Source organism: Lygodium microphyllum, chromosome 10, assembly GCF_053477565.2.
Source record: "Lygodium microphyllum isolate KBCC chromosome 10, Lygodium_microphyllum_v1.1.10, whole genome shotgun sequence".
NCBI lineage: Eukaryota > Viridiplantae > Streptophyta > Polypodiopsida > Schizaeales > Lygodiaceae > Lygodium > Lygodium microphyllum.
In genome coordinates this window covers 60,712,807-60,731,452 of record NC_141144.1, presented here as the reverse complement: position 1 = coordinate 60,731,452, position 18,646 = coordinate 60,712,807, and the positions used below count along the sequence as shown (strand labels likewise).

At 45.7% G+C, this 18,646-nt stretch overlaps 1 protein-coding gene across 4 annotated transcripts in view; it reads left to right on the top strand.

The window, feature by feature from the left end:
* LOC148030062 (3'-5' exonuclease domain-containing protein / K homology domain-containing protein / KH domain-containing protein) overlaps positions 1-18,646 on the top strand; it is a 33,039-nt gene that overhangs the window by 6,595 nt on the left and 7,798 nt on the right. For 3 of the 4 annotated variants that reach the window (XR_015692125.1, XM_087686340.1, XM_087686339.1), the window contains exons 2-4: positions 8,065-8,264; positions 9,970-10,101; positions 10,196-10,246. Coding sequence is in view for 3 of the 4 variants with exons in the window: in XM_087686340.1 (XP_087542466.1) it covers positions 8,065-8,264; positions 9,970-10,101; positions 10,196-10,246 (383 nt within the window). In the remaining variant the exon portion in view is untranslated. The remainder of the gene's footprint in view (positions 1-8,064; positions 8,265-9,969; positions 10,102-10,195; positions 10,247-18,646) is intronic. The other variant, XM_087686341.1, reaches the window with a different exon arrangement.

Sequence of the window (18,646 nt, the reverse complement as noted above, 5' to 3'; positions counted from 1 at the left end):
AGAAAGAGACAGTGTACACTGAAGATCTGCTGTATAAAGAATGCTGAATACAAAGATATACACGGGCGCAGTGCGTTGGACTGCGTGTCTCCACCTCGACGATGCGACCTGCTGTCCACCTCGAAGTCTGCTGCAGTCTGCACTGTCTGCTGTCTGAAATCTGCGAATAGAGACAGAGATCTGCACGGCACCGGTCTGTAATCTGCGACAGAGAATGAAATGGGAAGACTGCTGGAGTCCTCAGGTATAAATAGCCGAAATCTGCCCAAAGAATAGGACAGGTCGGCTGCATTAAATGCAGCCGACTGGGCTGCAGGCAGTCGGACTGCCACGTGGCAGTCTGACTGCACAGTCCGACTGTGCAGCCCTGGTGCAGCCCTGGCTATGATCTCTCTAACACCCCCTCTCAGAGCCTGGGCAGGGCAGAAGCCTGAGGGATCTGGAATGTTGCCAAAGTAGAGCCTGAGGAAGAGCCTTCGTAAACAAATCCGCAAAATTATCCTCCGTCTTGCAATACTCCACAGTGATGGTCTCATCCAGAAGCTTTTCTCGGATGAAGTGGTACTGGATCTCAATGTGCTTCGTCCGGGCATGAAAAACAGGGTTCCTTGCCAAGGCAATGCAACTCTCATTGTCACATCGCAGCAATGTAGGACGAGTCTGGGGGCACCCAAGCTCCTCCAACAATCTCCGAAGCCACACAACCTCGCATGTGGTGGAAGATGCGGCCCGATATTCCGCCTCAGTAGACGAAAGGGCTACCGTGGGCTGCTTCTTGCTACTCCATGAAATAACTCCTGCACCCAAAGTAAAGCAGTAACCTGTTGTAGACCGCCTGTGGTCCACGTCACCGGCCCAATCCGAGTCGCTCCAACCTGCAAGTACAAGATCTGACCCATCTGTCCCTGCGGGGTAATGAATCCCCAAATCAGACGTCCCCCTGAGATACCGAAGTATCCTCTGAGCAGCCTGCCAATGCACCGTCTTAGGTTCACTCATGAACCCTGCCAAGAGCCCAACAGCAAAACATAGATCAACCCTCGTGTTGAGAAGCCAAATCAAAGACCCTATCAACTGTCGATAGCGGGAAGCATCCGCCAAAGGAGAAGCTGAGTGGGAAGTGGCCTTCCAGTTCGGATCCATAGGAGTAGAGAGGGCCCGACAATCTTCCATCTCAAAAGACACCAAGAGCTCCTGTACATATCTCTGTTGGGAGAGAAAGATCCCCCTCTGAGCCTGAAAAATCTCATGTCCTAAAAAGAAATGGAGTAGCCCCAAATCCGTCATCTCGAACGTCCGATGTAAAGCTGACTTTGTCTCCTGGACCTGCTGTGCATCATCACCTGTGACAATCAAATCATCAACATATAATACAAACAGCACACAACCATCCTCGGAAGTGTGAACATACAGTTGCGGATCGGCCTTGGACCGCCGATATCCCAACTGAGATTGGAGGAACGAATCAATCTTCTCGTTCCAAGCTCGCGGGGCCTGCTTGAGACCATACAGGGCCTTCTTCAACCTGTAGACTCTCCCATCTGAAGAACCAAAGCCAGGAGGCTGCTCAATGTAGATCTCCTCCTTCAAATCACCATTCAGGAAGGCCGACTTCACATCCAGCTGATAAACAGGCCATCTCCTATGGCCAGCCAAAGCAAGAACAGCTCTAATGGTTGCCATACGAGCTGTAGGGGCAAAGGTGTCATGACAGTCAATCCCTGGGCGCTGCGCAAAACCCTTAGCAACAAGGCGAGCCTTGTGCTTATCCAAAGTACCATCACTGAGATATTTGGTCTTGAAGACCCACTTGACTCCAATCACCTTCTTCTTCGGGGGGCGTGGCACAAGTGACCAAGTGCCATTCCTCTCAATAGCCTCCAACTCAGCTTCCATAGCTTTCTTCCATGGGACGGACTGTAAAGCCTCCTTCACGGAGGTGGGCTCGCGATCCTGCATAACTCGGGACATCAAACAATAATTGGAGCATACAAGCTCCGAAGAATGCGCCTGGTGCCTTCGTGACCGCCGCGGACCATCCTGCGGTTCCCACTCCTCAGGAACCCCCTCGATCCCTGAATCACGGAGTGTGTCACGGGCCCAGCGAGGAGGAGGCCGAACCTCCCCTCGTCGTTCTCCATCAGTAGAAGACTCTGGAATGTCCACCGGTGGTAACTCCTCAGAAGGATCCGGTGGAAGAGTAGACTCTGTGTCAGAAACAGAATCATAATCAAACGGCACAGGCTCCAGTGGAACTGTAGAAGGAGCCAAACTCTCCCCTGGATCTCCAAGAACGGGATGCTCCTCACCCGTTGACGAAGCCGGAACCTCCACAAACCGCACATCACGGCTAGTATATACATCCCGCTTGACGGGATCATAGAGTCGGTAGCCTTGGGACTGGGAGCTGTAGCCAACAAATACCTGTTTGCGGGAAGCCGCTTCGAATTTGTCACGGTGAGCTTTGGAAATGTGAACATAGGCATCACACCCAAAGACCCGAAAGTAAGAAACATCTGGCTTCGACCCAAAATACGCCTCAAATGGAGTCATCCCTTCCACGGCCGAAGTAGGAGATCGGTTAAGGATGTGGACTGCAGTAGCCACAGCCTCGGCCCACAGAACCTGGGGGGTCTGTCGGTGCTCCATCATGGTGCGCGCCATCTCGATCACACTGCGGTTCTTCCGTTCGAGAATACCATTTTCTTGTGGAGTATTCGTATTGGCAAACTCCTGGTGAATTCCTCTATCTGCACAAAACCGAGCAAATTCATTAGAGACAAATTCACCTCCCTTGTTGGATCGCAAGGTCTTCAACTTCCGGCCTGATCGGTTCTCCTCAAAGAGAAGCCAATCCTTGAAGTGTGAGAAAGCTTCTGATTTTAGTGCCAAAAAATAGGCCCATGTCATCCTGCTATAGTCATCCACGATCAGCATGAAGTACGAGCTCCCACGCAGGGACTCATTCCTCATAGGGCCACATAGATCCGTAGAGACTAACTCCATCGGTGAAGTAGACCGCCGCGAAGCGGTGTGGGGAATGGCATCCCGATGCTGCTTCCCCCTTATGCAGGAGACACATGGCTGCTGGCTCACCACTATATCCGGCAACCCTCGAACAAGCTGTCCCCGTGACGCCTTCCGAAGATAGTCATAGTTCAGGTGACCAAACCTAGCATGCCATAATTCAGACTGTGACTGTGAGGTAAGAAGAAGAGTAGAGAGGGCAGTGGAAGACTTCAGTTTGTAAATGCCGTTCTCCTCATATCCCGATGATAGAACCTTCCTCGATTCACGATCAAGGACTCGCACTGTAGAACTGTCAAACTCCACCAGAAGACCAAGGGAGCAAATCTTATGGACTGAAAGAAGATGGTACCCCAATCCTGGTACATGCAAAACCTCTGAGGTATGGGTGCCACCTCGTCCATCCGGAATAAGCTGCATCTTACCCCGACCTGCAATAGAAACTGAAGAGCTGTCTCCAATGAGAACCTGCCCACGCGAAGGTCGCAGGTGGGCAACACCATCCGATGAAGGAGTCATGTGCCGTGAGGCACCACTATCAATAATCCACTCTCGAGATTGGGAAGCCGCCATCGCAGCATCAGAAGCATTCGGTGACGCGTCCTCAATGACAACTAAATGTAGAAATGCAGCTGATGAGGGTGCAGCCACCGCTCCAGAATCCTTGGTGTCCTTCTTCTTGGTGTCCTTTGAGTCTTTGTCAGGGCAATCCTTCTTCCAGTGGCCAGTCTTTCCACAAATATGGCATGTGGAATCTTTGTCCTTGTCCTTCTCCTTGTCCTTCTTGGACTTGTTATCCCCCTTCTTCTTCTTCTTTTGGTCCTTCCCCTTCTTCTGAGAGGCTTGACCTGTCAACGCCTCCGTCTTGGAAGCATTCTGTCCCTTTAACTGTTCCTCTTGGTCCAAGACCATAGGAACCAACTCCTCCCAACGAAGAGTAGACTCTCGCCCTGAAGCAATAAGGGCAGAGTAAAATGTACCGAATCGTGGCGGCAACTGGGACAAGAGTGTAATCGCCATGTCTTCGGAGGAGATGGGCTTCCCCGCATTCTGAACCTGCATCTGTAGCTGCCTTAGCTTGTTAATGTGTTCCCTTAGCGAAGAAGACTTATTGACGGACAAGGTCCGCATCTGAACCTCCAAAGAAACCCTCTTCATCAGGGTCATCCGATTGTACATTTGATCAAGCTCCAGCCATATCTCACGAGCCACCGTCAAGTGCTCGATGTGAGCGATCACGGCTGTAGTGCATGATAGAAAGAGAAAGGATCGAATCCTGGCATTCAGTTTGTCCCAATGAGACTGGGCCCTGGCCAACTCCGCACGAGCATCGGAAGAGAGTTTGGACTCATCTCTTACCGAGGGCCGGTCAATATCTTCCTGTACCAACTCCGCCAAATCATAGGACTCCAGAATGGCCAACATCATAACGCGCCAAATGCGGTAGTTGTCGCCGTCGAGCTTCTGATCTGTAGGAAGAGCCGGTAGGACAGGCACCTTCCGGTCCATAATCGCCTGGAATTCCAAGTCCATCTCTGTAGACATCTTCACCTGCAATGCCTTCTCAAACGCAAAAGCAGCCCCCTCTGACCGAGTAGACTCAGCCTGCTAAGGCTCTTCAGCGTCCCAAAGCTCCTTCACCCGCCGGAGGCGATGAAAAAGCAAAACCTGCACTTTTAGGTTGAAAACTCAAACTTTCTCCGCGACAAACAGCAGTAAACAGCAGCAAATCCACCACCTGTACTCCTTTCCTGTGCGCCCACACTCGTTTCAGCCTTGTTCCAAGGCGCAGCCCTCCTGTCTGCCCTTAAACGCAAAAAAAACGCAAATTTGTGTCGCGATGGAAACTCCACTTCAGGTTGATTCTGCGCTCAGTCAGCCCTCAAACACTGCTCTGATACCATGTCAGAGTGCAGCGGTGCGGAAGCGTAGGACTGAGAGTGAGAGAACGCAGAGAGAGAAGGGAGAGAAAGAGACAGTGTACACTGAAGATCTGCTGTATAAAGAATGCTGAATACAAAGATATACACGGGCGTAGTGCGCTGGACTGCGTGTCTCCACCTCGACGATGCGACCTGCTGTCCACCTCGAAGTCTGCTGCAGTCTGCACTGTCTGCTGTCTGAAATCTGCGAACAGAGACAGAGATCTGCACGGCACCGGTCTGTAATCTGCGACAGAGAATGAAGTGGGAAGACTGCTGGAGTCCTCAGGTATAAATAGCCGAAATCTGCTCAAAGAATAGGACAGGTCGGCTGCATTAAATGCAGCCGACTGGGCTGCAGGCAGTCGGACTGCCACGTGGCAGTCCGACTGCACAGTCCGACTGTGCAGCCCTGGTGCAGCCCTGGCTATGATCTCTCTAACAAAATGTTGGTCACCTCATCTTGTATGGTGTGAATGCAATCAAAAGCCATTGAAAAAGAAATGTAGGGAGCTGGAAAATAACTAGCTAGTTTCATGAGGACATGTATTTTTGAAACTTCACTTAACATATGGATTATTTTTTAATCACATGATTAAGTAAATGTTACATATGTGAGGTGCAACTAGGGTTAAAGTAAATTTACGAGCTCGGGATCCGAGGAAATCACAGGATGTCAAAGGCAAAAGTTGCTATAAGTTATACCGCACAGGTACTTGGTGGTATTTGGTGCCAGTTGGCTTAGACCATTCATTTGGCCATAAGTGTTAGTTGGTGACATTAGAGAAGTGGCGTTTACCTAACGCCAATGTGATGGTCAAAGATGGTGTAGAGATACTCGAGAGTGAAAGATGCCTAGCCAATTTAATTATTGGCTAGTCAGATTATTTTTTAGGGCATTAAAAGTATTTAAAGACTGAAAATTAATATATAATTATGAATAATAGTGGAAAAACCATTTGGAAAGGCTGCCACTTGTCAAAAAATGCCCATGTAAGACTAAAAAACGTCTTTAGAGGCTGGAGAGGCATTTTTAGTGTATTCAGCTTGCAAGAGAGAGGGAGGAGATGCTGTTTGTCTGATTTGCAGCCCTTGGAGGACCTTCTGAGCCAACCAGGGGTAGGAGAAGACCAATCAACAGAAGGTGACAGCATCTACAGGCTGTTGAGACAAGGCAACAATAGTAAATGACGGATTTTCTTCAGTTCTTTGCATCTACAAGTTGTTGTGGTAGGGCAACAGTTGCATTTGATTGATTTTCAGTCATTTTTCGCGACAAAACTCTGAATTTTCTCTTTACAACATTCTCTCTCATCTCCCAGCCATTTCACACCCTTGCTCTGAAGATCTCAGCATTTGAACCCTTGGAGGTTGAGAAATTGCAAATTTATCTGCTGTAGCAGCAGCCTTGGAAAGCGTGCCAAAAATTGGAAGCTCCAAGACTTGGATTCAATTGGGCTGAAGGTGAATTTCAGCTAAATTCAGGTGGAGGACTAGCCAACCATTGAATGTGGGGCATTTCCATCATCTATGAAGTGGGTGAAGGCCAATTAAGTGCTCGAATCAAGGGGCAAAATAGATTGAAGACTTGCTGGTCACTTTGGACAGCAAGGGGAGTTTGGATTGCAAAGGGGATCGGGAGAATCCCATTGTAAATCAACTTCTTCTTCGATAAAGCTTAAGAAATACCAAAAGGGGCGCCAATTTTGGGGCCAATCAGGTGTGCATTGTTCAAGATCAGCGGGTAAATTTGTATTTTCAGATTTGCATTAATTGTTTGCTGCTGTAATTAAGTTGTAATCAGGGATTTACCACCCATCTACTAAAGGAAGGCTGGTTGCAGCTAGTGAGAATATACATAAAACTGATTGAAAAAGAAATGCATGTGCTGAACAGGGCTGCCTCCTCCATTGAAACACGACTGATTGAGTGTCAGAGCTCCTAATGTCCTCATCTGATTCAAATTGAGGCTTACAGGCAGGAGATGACAGTGCATGTCATACATGACTTCTAAAGGGAGATGGGCAATGAGGGAGGAGATAGGAGGTGAGGTGAAGGAACGTGGAGATTGTCCATATGAAGGTGGTGGATGCTCATGAGGGGGTGGGGGAAGGGAGGGTGGATGGGATGGGAGAGAGGGAGAGGGCGAGAGGTAAAATTCAAGAGACCACACATTTTGAACTATTCAAAGAACACCCAAATGTCATGATGGCATGATTCTTGTCAGTGAAGCAGCCATGTTTATTCCGTCTTGAAACATTGAAATCTTTATGAGCTAAGTGACTATTCACATCTTTAGACTAACTCGTATTCCTTTGTCTTTATATATTTGAAATACACTACTGCTGCTGTGTCTTACTTTATGTTGGGAATCACCTTGAAATTTTCCTCAGATAGTCAGATAGAAGTTATGATTCACACTGGTTTATACTAGTGAAATAGTGAGAGGATTGTTTGCCTACAGTAACACTCTGCACTAATTTACAAGAAAAGCTCCTGATCACGGTATCACTTTATATAGGGTAAAGTGACGTGCTTTGACTCAGTCCACCTGAAGATGAGGTTGTAATATCCTTTTGTAGATCTTTCCCTCCTCAGAGCTTGATTGGTGTGCATCCTTCTAAGTCTAGGTTATGATGCATATATTCTCTTGTTTTGCTCCTTGAATTGGTTTGCCTCTTTTTGTTTAGAGACCAAGCTTGTTTGTTCTCTATACCATGGATGTAGAGATTTTTGCTAATAGGATCGTTTATGTATGTACTAGATGAGTAGCCTGAGATGGATCAGGTACAATTTATACACATGGTTCACCTGCATGATGCGAGCTTCCTGGATTGAGTTAATTTTCACTAGGTTCAACTTATACACATGGTTCACCTCCATGATGTGAGCATTCTGGATTCCTGCATCATGTGAGCTTTCTGGATCGAGTGAATTGGTGACATACTTGTTGAATGTACCTGTACCATGTATTGTGAATAAGCTTCGGTTTGTGTACGAATTCCTTTTTCTAAGTCTCTCTTTGTATGGCCTAGATAATTCGTTTGGCACTCTTTTTCATTGCTGCTTCAACTGTGTTATGGTGGAAATGTATTTTTTCATGACTCTGAAGCAGCTTTTTACACAGGTGAGACAGTCTCAGATGAGACAACCAAATCCAAACAATGGCTTGCATCTGTGCCTATCCATATTGTTACAGATTCATCACAATTACCACGACTTTTCTTAGAGCCTGATCCAGAACAGCACCTTACCATAGGTTTTGATTGTGAAGGTGTTGATCTTGCCCGGCATGGTTCTCTTTGTATTATGCAGGTGATGTTTTATATCCTATTTCCTTTCCTGTTTTCTTTAAGCAGTGTTGTTTACATTAAGGAAGCAACAGCATTTTGTTTTGAGCTGTATCTTTGTTTTTTCACAGCGCTCTAGTAAATCATAATACTGAATGGCCATCATAATAACATGGGATCCACTCTTGTTATTTGTAGGGTTTGCAGTCTTTACAGTAGTGTAGATATATTATCTTGCTTTCTGTGTTTATGGTTAGCCCTTAAACCAGTAAGGGATGACAGATGAAGTGGAAAGTGTTATATTCAGATCACAGAATCATGTCATTGCATGCATAGCTGAGTCCAGACATAACCACTTGGCTTCCATAAATGGAATAGTTGAAACGTGAAAACTTGGTGTTTTTTGTGTACTGACTGAGAGAGGCACTTGATACAAGAAATACCCCTGGAATAGCATTCATCCTTATCACCCTCAGAAGTACTTTAAAGTGAGGCTCAAAACTGTTGATATACTGTGCATCCATATTTCGTAGTAAATGACCATTTGTGGCCATTTTCATTGTCTACAACAAGACCCACCATGTTTTCTTTACAAAGCCTATCTGTTGTGTGAACTTGTCTATCTGCTGTCCTTTGGTGTGACTACTGCTTTTTGGTCTGTCTGTCACTTGAAAGTCTCTATTTGCTGCATATCTGGGTTCAACCACTGCTTTTGCGAGTATGTGTGCTTGCTGTAGTGGCTGTCATCCAAATTGAGGTATGACTAGAGTTGGGATGGAATAGGTGTACATTAAATATTATCAGGCTGAGAGCTATACTTATTCCACTGTTGCACTAGACACACCATGATGATGTTACTGCGTTATAGCCAGAAACTTCTGGACTTATTCCAAATGTACTGGAGGTATGATGTCAGGGAGTCATGATTCAATGGCTTGATTAGTGGATTGCCTGTGCATGATAACAGACAGTAGCCACCTTATAAATGCACACCCTTATGAGAGCTTTATTGTTAGGAAGAAAAAACCTAAACAGCCTGTTGAGGTCTCTGAAGGTAAATTGTAGTGATTACTTTGTGATAGTTAATCGACTCGAAGCATGAGGTAACTGTCATGTTGTTCTCAAACAATAGCGTCTTAGTGTTGATGCTATGACCGAGAAGACTTTACACATCCATATTGCAATAGGATTAGGTCAGAATAAGCTGGTTCAGCAGAGCTGTATCGTGTGAGTTGACACCTGATTAATAAATTAGGTGCTAGATTCCAAGCATAAGCAGGGAAATTGAGATCTCTCTGTATTCAGATACTCATTGAGAGTGTTTACTTATCTCAAGAGGCGATTTTTGAAAGCCACAAAAGCTGTTGCAACTGTAAGGATCTCCATGTTGACTTTAAGCATCAGACGTTTTAAAACATATGGAATTTGCAAATACTCCTTCCAAGCTGAATCACAAAATTCTTGCTCATTTTTGTGTTAAACAGCATAATGCCATTTAGGTTCAGGGCTCCTTCACATAAACATTTAAAGAATATATTGTGGGACAATGAAACATTTGTAAAGTGTATTTCTCAAGGCAATATTGTGAATATTTGCTCATTTGGCTTCCAAACATCTAGGCTCCTTGCTTTCCTAATTACTGTTCATATTGAGCTGCCTGATGTAAGCAAGCAAATTTATATTACTGTTTCTATCACCTGAGTCATCTGAAACACATGTATTGCTTGCAGCTTGCCTTTGAAGATGGAGTTTATCTTGTTGATGCTTTGAAAGGTGGAGATACATTGATGCAGGCTTGCAAGCCTGCATTAGAATCTCCTCATGTTACCAAAGTTGTGCATGATTGCAAGCGGGATAGTGAGGCAAGCAAGTCAAAAGCTTTTCTTGTTTTTTTGTTTGAGGTTTCTTGCTGACATACATGCTTAAGCTTATATGCTTCTTATTCTACATGAACAGGCTTTGTACTTCCAATATGGGATCAAGCTGAATAATGTTTTCGATACCCAGGCAAGTGGTGCTAAGGTTCTGTTATATATGATGGAAGCAAACTTGCTGCAATAATGGACTTTCTTGATTGGCATGGTTGAGATCATAATGGGAACTGACCTACAGTTGAGCATTGCTATGTTTGAGGCATGTATGTATTTGGAGTTTGGTGCATTTATATTGTAACAGGAATCAGATGTGGAAGATGTCTTCGTAAACTGTGCTTGTAATTGCAATCTTGAGAATTAGGCATTTACACATCCAGATGACCAAATGGGTCAAATTAAATCGGCATGTCACAACATAGTTATAGGGATCTCTCTTAATATGGAAAGAATATCCCCAGCATTCTTTGCCTGGTACTCAATTATGCAGACCATTTTGGTTGTGAGTGGACCTGGCATGAAAGAATGGAAAAAATGAAAAGTTCCTAATTCAACTTTGAGTTCATAATATCAGGAGTTATTCTGCACCATTTCAAATCTTCATGAGTGTGGCTGCTCATCCCGTAGCTCTTTTTCTTTGATGCTTGATAGAATTGATTATGATGTGGTGCTTGTATTGCAAATGATGACTTGTGAGACACATATGGACAATGCTTCTAACATTCTCTATGGGATTTTAACACAGGGCCATGAACAAAGCGGGCTTCAATATCACATGCAAACATTTGGTTTTTAATTTTTTGGGTCCAACTCTCCACAGCATGACTTCTCAATCTCATGCATTGTCTCATCAGCATTGACATGACCACGATGGCATCATTCACCCCAAGGCCTCTTCCATTTCAGCATCATAACTCCACATCTTAGTTTGATTCAGCAACCTCAGTTTTCAGAATTTATGCAATCAATTCTGGATGTTGAAGGGAAAAAGGTTGCTTTGCATTCTAGACGGCCAAGTGAGGTTCATGGGCAATCTTTTTAGTTAAAAGTATTCCATTTATTGGCACCTGCAATGCTGTAATATACAGGAAACTGTAGTTCGGCAACATGTTCGCCTATTAGGGCATAATGTGCGGATTGTTCATTATGGACAGCAAATTCAGCATTCGGTGACTCAAAATCTTGTGTTGAGTGCCTTTGAAGAGGAAATTCTTGTTCCCTGCTCTTGCTACGATATTGTGTGACATCTTCTATTGTTTGTGCCTTGCTGTACATTGTTTGGTGAGTATAAACCTTGCTACTATTGAATTACAGTAAGCCAAAATGCATGTGTTTGTTTTCCAAGATGAACACAAGCTCACCTCCTTTAGAAAGATGGCGATGTGCGACAATGGAATCATGAAACAAGCCCTTGGAAACCCAAAGGGTAGTAAATCACCTTTTGGCAAACACTTTAATCTAGTATAACAATAAATTCAGCAATAAAAGTTCACATACAACAAGAGCTAGAGTGATCCTATACCACACATGACACTTGTTGGCCACCCTAAAGCTTGGTGCCTCTTTTGGTATTTCTTTAGATTACCAATGTATGCTTGAAATTAGTCACAACTTCTTGTATTCTAGTGATTTCTCATAGCACAATTGATCCATGGTGTTACGACCTTGGACATGCAGATGGGCACTAGTAGGATTGGTCATAGTGGTCATGAAGTGACTTAGTGTGAAAGCTCTAAGGGCACTTCGGATATTTATAAGACTCAAGGCTCCATTGTGCACATCATTGTGTGATCATGCAACGATGTAAAGTGACATAGTGCGAATGCACTAAAAGCACTTTAGAGTTAGGGCAGGCGAGTCCTATTAGTCCTATTTATAGGACTCGAGGCCCCATTGTACACATCATCGTGTGTTTCACCTATGGGCTCACCCTCGAGCTTGGCAACTAGCAGCGCTCTAGGTCACAACCACATCTCGAGAGTTGGTGTCCCATACGACTAGTCCACATCATCCGGATTTATGACTGTGTTGGCCAACGGGCCAAGTGTCCAAGAGTGGTAATTACACAATGATGTGTACAATGGAGCCTTGAGTCCTATAAATAGGACTTGGCTGCCCTAACCCCAAAGCGCCCTTAGTGCATTCACACTAAGTCACTTCATGACCACTGTGACCAATCCTACTAGCATCCATCTGGATGCGTTACATCAATCAAAGGGATTGGTTATCATACTCATCTCCTAGCCGAGAGCCAAAGAAGCTTACCCCCAAGGTTGGGAGCTAGCAGCACTCCGGGTTATGACCACATCCCAAGGGTTGGTGTCCCATACTAGTCTACACCATCCTAGCTTATGAATGTGTCAACCAATTGGCCAAGAGTCCAAGAGTGGTAATTACACAATGATGTGCACAGTGGGGCCTTTACTCCTATAAATAGGACTCTGATGCCCTAACCCCAAAGTGCTTTCAGTACATTCGCACTAAGTCACTTCATGACCACTATGACCAATGCTACTAGTGCCTATCTAGATGTCCAAGGACATAACACATGGGTACATAATGACCTTGTCAACTTCAACACTAGTCTCAAACTTATAAATTGTAATGTGTTCGAAAATCCATATCTACTTCATCGATGGAGCTAGTATCTACAGATCTATGTGGCCCTATGAGGAATGAGTCCCTGCGTGGGAGCTCGTACTTCATGCTGATGGTGGATGACTATAGCAGGATGACATGGGCCTACTTTTTGGCATTAAAGTCAGAAGCTTTCTCGCACTTCAAGGATTGGCTTCTCTTTGAGGAGAACCGATCGGGCCGGAAGTTGAAGACCTTGCGATCCGACAAGGGAGGTGAATTTGTTTCTAATGAGTTTGCTCGGTTTTGTGCAGATAGAGGAATTCACCAGGAGTTTGCCAATACCAATACTCCTCAAGAAAATGGTATTCTTGAACGGAAGAACCGCAGTGTGATCGAGATGGCGCGCACCATGATGGAGCACCGACAGACCCCTCAGGTTCTGTGGGCCGAGGCTGTGGCTACTGCAGTCCACATCCTTAATCGATCCTCTACTTCGGCTGTGGAAGGGATGACCCCATTTGAGGCTTATTTTGGGACGAAGCCAGATGTTTCTTACTTTCGTGTCTTTGGGTGTGATGCCTATGTTCACATTCCCAAGGCTCACCGTGATAAATTTGAAGCGGCTTCTCGAAAACAGGTATTTGTTGGCTACAGTTCCCAGTCCCAAGGCTACCGACTGTATGATCCCGTCAAGCGGGATGTGTACACTAGCCGTGATGTGCGGTTTGTGGAGGTTCCGGCTACTTCAACGGGTGAGGAGCATCCCGTTCTTGGAGATCCAGGGGAGCTCCTTCTTCAGTTCCACTGGAGCCCGTGCCTTTTGATTATGATTCTGTTTCTGACACAGAGTCTACTGTTCCACCGGACACCTTTGCGGAGTTACCACTGGTGGATATTCCAGAGTCTTCTGCTGATGGAGAACGTCGAGGGGAGGTTCGGCCTCCTCCTCGCTGGGCCCGTGACACACTCCGTGATTCAGGGATCGAGGGGGTTCCTGAGGAGTGGGGACCGCAGGATGGTCTGCGGCGGTCACGGAGGCACCAGGCACATTCTACGGAGCTTGTTTGCTCCAACTATTGTTTGCACAGCTTCGCGGTGGTCTGCTTCACCGATGGAGCTAGTATCTACGGATCTATGTGGCCCTATGAGGAATGAGTCCCTGCGTGGGAGCTCGTACTTCATGCTGATCGTGGATGACTATAGCAGGATGACATGGGCCTACTTTTTGGCATTAAAGTCGGAAGCTTTCTCGCACTTCAAGGATTGGCTTCTCTTTGAGGAGAACCGATCGGGCCGGAAGTTGAAGACCTTGCGATCCGACAAGGGAGGTGAATTTGTTTCTAATGAGTTTGCTCGGTTTTGTGCAGATAGAGGAATTCACCAGGAGTTTGCCAATACCAATACTCCTCAAGAAAATGGTATTCTTGAACGGAAGAACCGCAGTGTGATCGAGATGGCGCGCACCATGATGGAGCACCGACAGACCCCTCAGGTTCTGTGGGCCGAGGCTATGGCTACTGCAGTCCACATCCTTAATCGATCCCCTACTTCGGCCGTGGAAGGGATGACCCCATTTGAGGCTTATTTTGGGACGAAGCCAGATGTTTCTTACTTTCGTGTCTTTGGGTGTGATGCCTATGTTCACATTCCCAAGGCTCACTGTGATAAATTTGAAGCGGCTTCCCGAAAACAGGTATTTGTTGGCTACAGTTCCCAGTCCCAAGGCTACCGACTGTATGATCCCGTCAAGCGGGATGTGTACACTAGCCGTGATGTGCGGTTTGTGGAGGTTCCGGCTACTTCAACGGGTGAGGAGCATCCCGTTCTTGGAGATCCAGGGGAAAGTTGGGCTCCTTCTTCAGTTCCACTGGAGCCCGTGCCTTTTGATTATGATTCTGTTTCTGACACAGAGTCTACTGTTCCACCGGACACCTTTGCGGAGTTACCACTGGTGGATATTCCAGAGTCTTCTGCTGATGGAGAACGTCGAGGGGAGGTTCGGCCTCCTCCTCGCTGGGCCCGTGACACACTCCGTGATTCACGGATCGAGGGGGTTCCTGAGGAGTGGGGACCGCAGGATGGTCCGCGGCGGTCACGGAGGCACCAGGCACATTCTATGGAGCTTGTTTGCTCCAACTATTGTTTGCTGACCCGTGTTATGCAGGATCGAGAGCCCACCTTCGTGAAGGAGGCTTTACAGTCCGCACCATGGAAGAAAGCTATGGAAGCCGAATTGGAGGCTATTGAGAGGAATGGCACTTGGTTACTCGTGCCACGCCCCCCGAAGAAGAAGGTGATTGGAGTCAAGTGGGTCTTCAAGACCAAATACCTAAGCGATGGTACTTTGGATAAGCACAAGGCTCACCTTGTTGCTAAAGGTTTTGTACAGCGCCTAGGTATTGACTGTCATGATACTTTTGCCCCCACAGCTCGTATGGCGACCATTAGAGTTGTTCTTGCTTTGGCTGGCCATAGGAGATGGCCTGTTTATCAATTGGATGTGAAGTCGGCCTTCCTCAATGGTGATTTGAAGGAGGAGATCTATGTTGAGCAGCCTCCTGGCTTTGGTTCTTCAGATGGGCAAGTCTACAGGTTGAAGAAGGCCTTGTATGGCCTCAAGCAGGCTCCGCGTGCATGGAACGAGAAGATTGATTCGTTCCTCCAGTCTCAGTTGGGATATCAACGGCGGTCCAAGGCCGATCCGCAGTTGTATGTTCACACTTCCGAGGATGGTTGTGTGCTGTTTGTATTATATGTTGATGATTTGATTGCCACAGGTGATGCTGCACAGCAGGTCCAAGAGACGAAGTCAGCTTTACATCGGACGTTCGAGATGACGGACTTGGGTCTACTCCATTTCTTTTTGGGCCATGAGATTTATGAGTCTCAGAGGGGGATCTTTATCTCTCAACAGAGATATGTACAGGAGCTCTTGGTGTCTTTTGAGATGGAGGATTGTCGGGCCCTCTCTACTCCTATGGATCCGAACTGGAAGGCCATGGACAGCAGGTTGCATCGTCGAGGTGGAGACACGCAGTCCAGCGCACTGCGCCCGTGTATATATCTGCATATCTTTGTATTCAGCATTCTCTATACAGCAGATCTTCATCGTCCACTGTCTCTTTCTCTCTCTTCTCTCTCTGCGTTCTCTATACAGCAGATCTTCATCGTCCACTGTCTCTTTCTCTCTCCTCTCTCTCTGCGTTCTCTCTCTCTCAGTCCTACGCTTCCGCACCGCTGCACTCTGACATGTTAGAGATCATAGCCAGGCAGGCAGGCAGTCTGCACAGTCGGACTGCCACGTGGCAGTCCGACTGCCTGCAGCCCAGTCGGCTTCATTTAATGCAGCCGACCTGTCCTGTTTGCGCCCTACTTTCTGGCAGATTCTGGCTATAAATAGCCGACGTTCCCAGCAGTCTCCCACACTTCTCTGCTCGCAGATTACAGACCGGTGATGCGCAGATTCTGTCTCTGTTCACAGATTTCAGACAGCAGATAGTGCAGACTGCAGCGGACTTCGAGGTGGACAGCAGGTTGCATCGTCGAGGTGGAGACACGCAGTCCAGCGCACTGCGCCCGTGTATATATCTGCATATCTTTGTATTCAGCATTCTCTATACAGCAGATCTTCATCGTCCACTGTCTCTTTCTCTCTCTTCTCTCTCTGCGTTCTCTCTCTCTCAGTCCTATGCTTTCGCACCGCTGCACTCTGACATAGCTTGCCAAACCCTAAAATGAAAGTCGGCATTTGAACCTAGAGGAGAGGATCTCAGCCCCTGATGCTGTAATAACTTGTTTTTATGATATTTAGATTCAAAATAGTATCATACCTTGCTGCAGACTTATAGAGCTGCCCAATGGATTCCCATGCCGAGAGGAGAAGATTAGTTGTTGTGCGCACTACATACATGTTGCCAACTCATGTTCCATGACTGAAACTTACAATTTTTGCAGCGAAGAAAAGTAGAGTGGTTAGCTTCACACTTGGCCCGCTTAAATGAGAGAGGAGACTCCAATGGCGAAGCTCAACTTTCTAAATGAGTGACCAGCTACTTTTAATCAAATTGTGAATTTAGTTATAAGGCTAATTGAGGCTTGAGTCATCAATCATATGTGAGTTGTTGACTGGACCAAACTTAAGCACAAGGCTCGCTTTGTAACTTAAGGTTGCTTAAGGGCGAGTCTTAAAAGTAACTCAACTCTAAGGTGCAAATTTCTAGTTTAATGAAAGTTTCACATTGCACCTTGATCCTTTGGTGCTACTCTCATACCACAGTGTGTACACTTGTCTATTGCATGCTTGGTATTAAATCCTTCATTGCCGGTGCAATGATCACCATGCCAAGAGTTGGGGGTTCTAGGATTGAAGTTCATTTTAAATAAAAGTCTTGGCAAGTTTAAATAACTCATTAAGTGCTTTAAGTTCTTTTGTCATTTTGGTGACATATTTCTATGATGATGGATCACTTCTATGATATTGTGTTTTTATTTTATGAAAAGAAGGTTATTATCTTACAAATATAGCTTCACTTTTGTTTTCATTGGCAAGACACTTTGTCATAGCTCAGATACCAAGCTCCAAAACTCTTAAGACCTTTTACATGGAAAACAAGGGGTACATGAATTTGGTAATTATGTTACAATACTCTTCAGTTCACCTTGGTGGAGCATGTGCTCAAACTTCCCTTATAATCTATTTTTCAGAGGCCCAAAGTTGACACAGAGAGCCTTCTTTGAGGAGCGTACAAGCACCTTGACAACAGGCCTTGTAAAGCAACATTTGGCCAATATATATGGTTAGACCTATTGATCATCAAAGCAGCTCTAAACAGACATTTCCAAGGAGCATCAAGCAGTTCCTGGTTTAGGAAATAGGGGATCTTTGCAACTGCATATTTTTGTTACAAGAAGAATTTTGAGGCTTTTATTAGATTTCTCATAAGGCAAAGAGTCAAAATAGAGTCTTTTGTTAGGTTTAGTGAATGCCTTTTTAACCAAAGGAAGCTTGGGAAAATAAGACTTAACTGGCCAAGTTATAGGAGGACACGGAGGCTTTGTTTATGGCTTTCTAGTGTCATAAGATAAAAATTCAAACAATGATGAGAGTGTTGGGTTTCATAGACCTCATTTATAACCAAGGAACCTTGAGAAAGCAAGGGATACCATATGACAAAGTAATAAGATTATAATATGTGACGTGATGAATAGGCCAACAAGGTGACGCCTTTGTTTCCATTCAAAAAGAGCATTAAAATCACATCATGGCCAGGTTCAGTGGCTTTGTTCATGTCGCTTAGTTGTTGGTCAAGTATTGTGTCGTCTTCTCCTTTATGGCCAATGGCCATCCTAGGGGTCTGTATTTGGTTGCCTTTGATCTTGGCTGGTGGTGTCCCACCCCTGGATCTCTCCATCCTGCTGAACATTTTATAACCAACAATTAAAAATTACAACGAGGTCATGTTTGCCCATGATAGAGGCAATTTTTTTTTTCTGCTAATGCCATCCATGTCAGTTATTCGTGTTATTGGTGCAAGTCTTAGGCCATATTGGCCCTTAGGTATTGAACTTGCAATGACTCTTGGGTGTGGGGGGTCTAAGATTTTGCCCATGTTACATCGACATGCGGAGGATGTCCAGACTTCCAGTACAGAAGTTAGATTGACTGTAGGGTCATTTTTACCAGTTCGTTCTGGCTGGAATGCACAGTGACAATGTGCTTATTCTTGTGAATCAAACACATACATGTCAGCCTGCTTGTACGCAGGGGGGAGTTTGTGGTCTGTGTCATGTTGAATGCACAGTGGACAATCTGTGGGAAGCGTGAAGTCTTGCCTGTAGAATGAAGGTTTGTTGTACCTAGGGGGAAGTTGGTGGTTTTTGCCATACTGCACTTGAAGGCATCGTTCTATTTTGCTGATGGTTCTCACTACCCACATTCGGTTTTGAATTTAGCAAA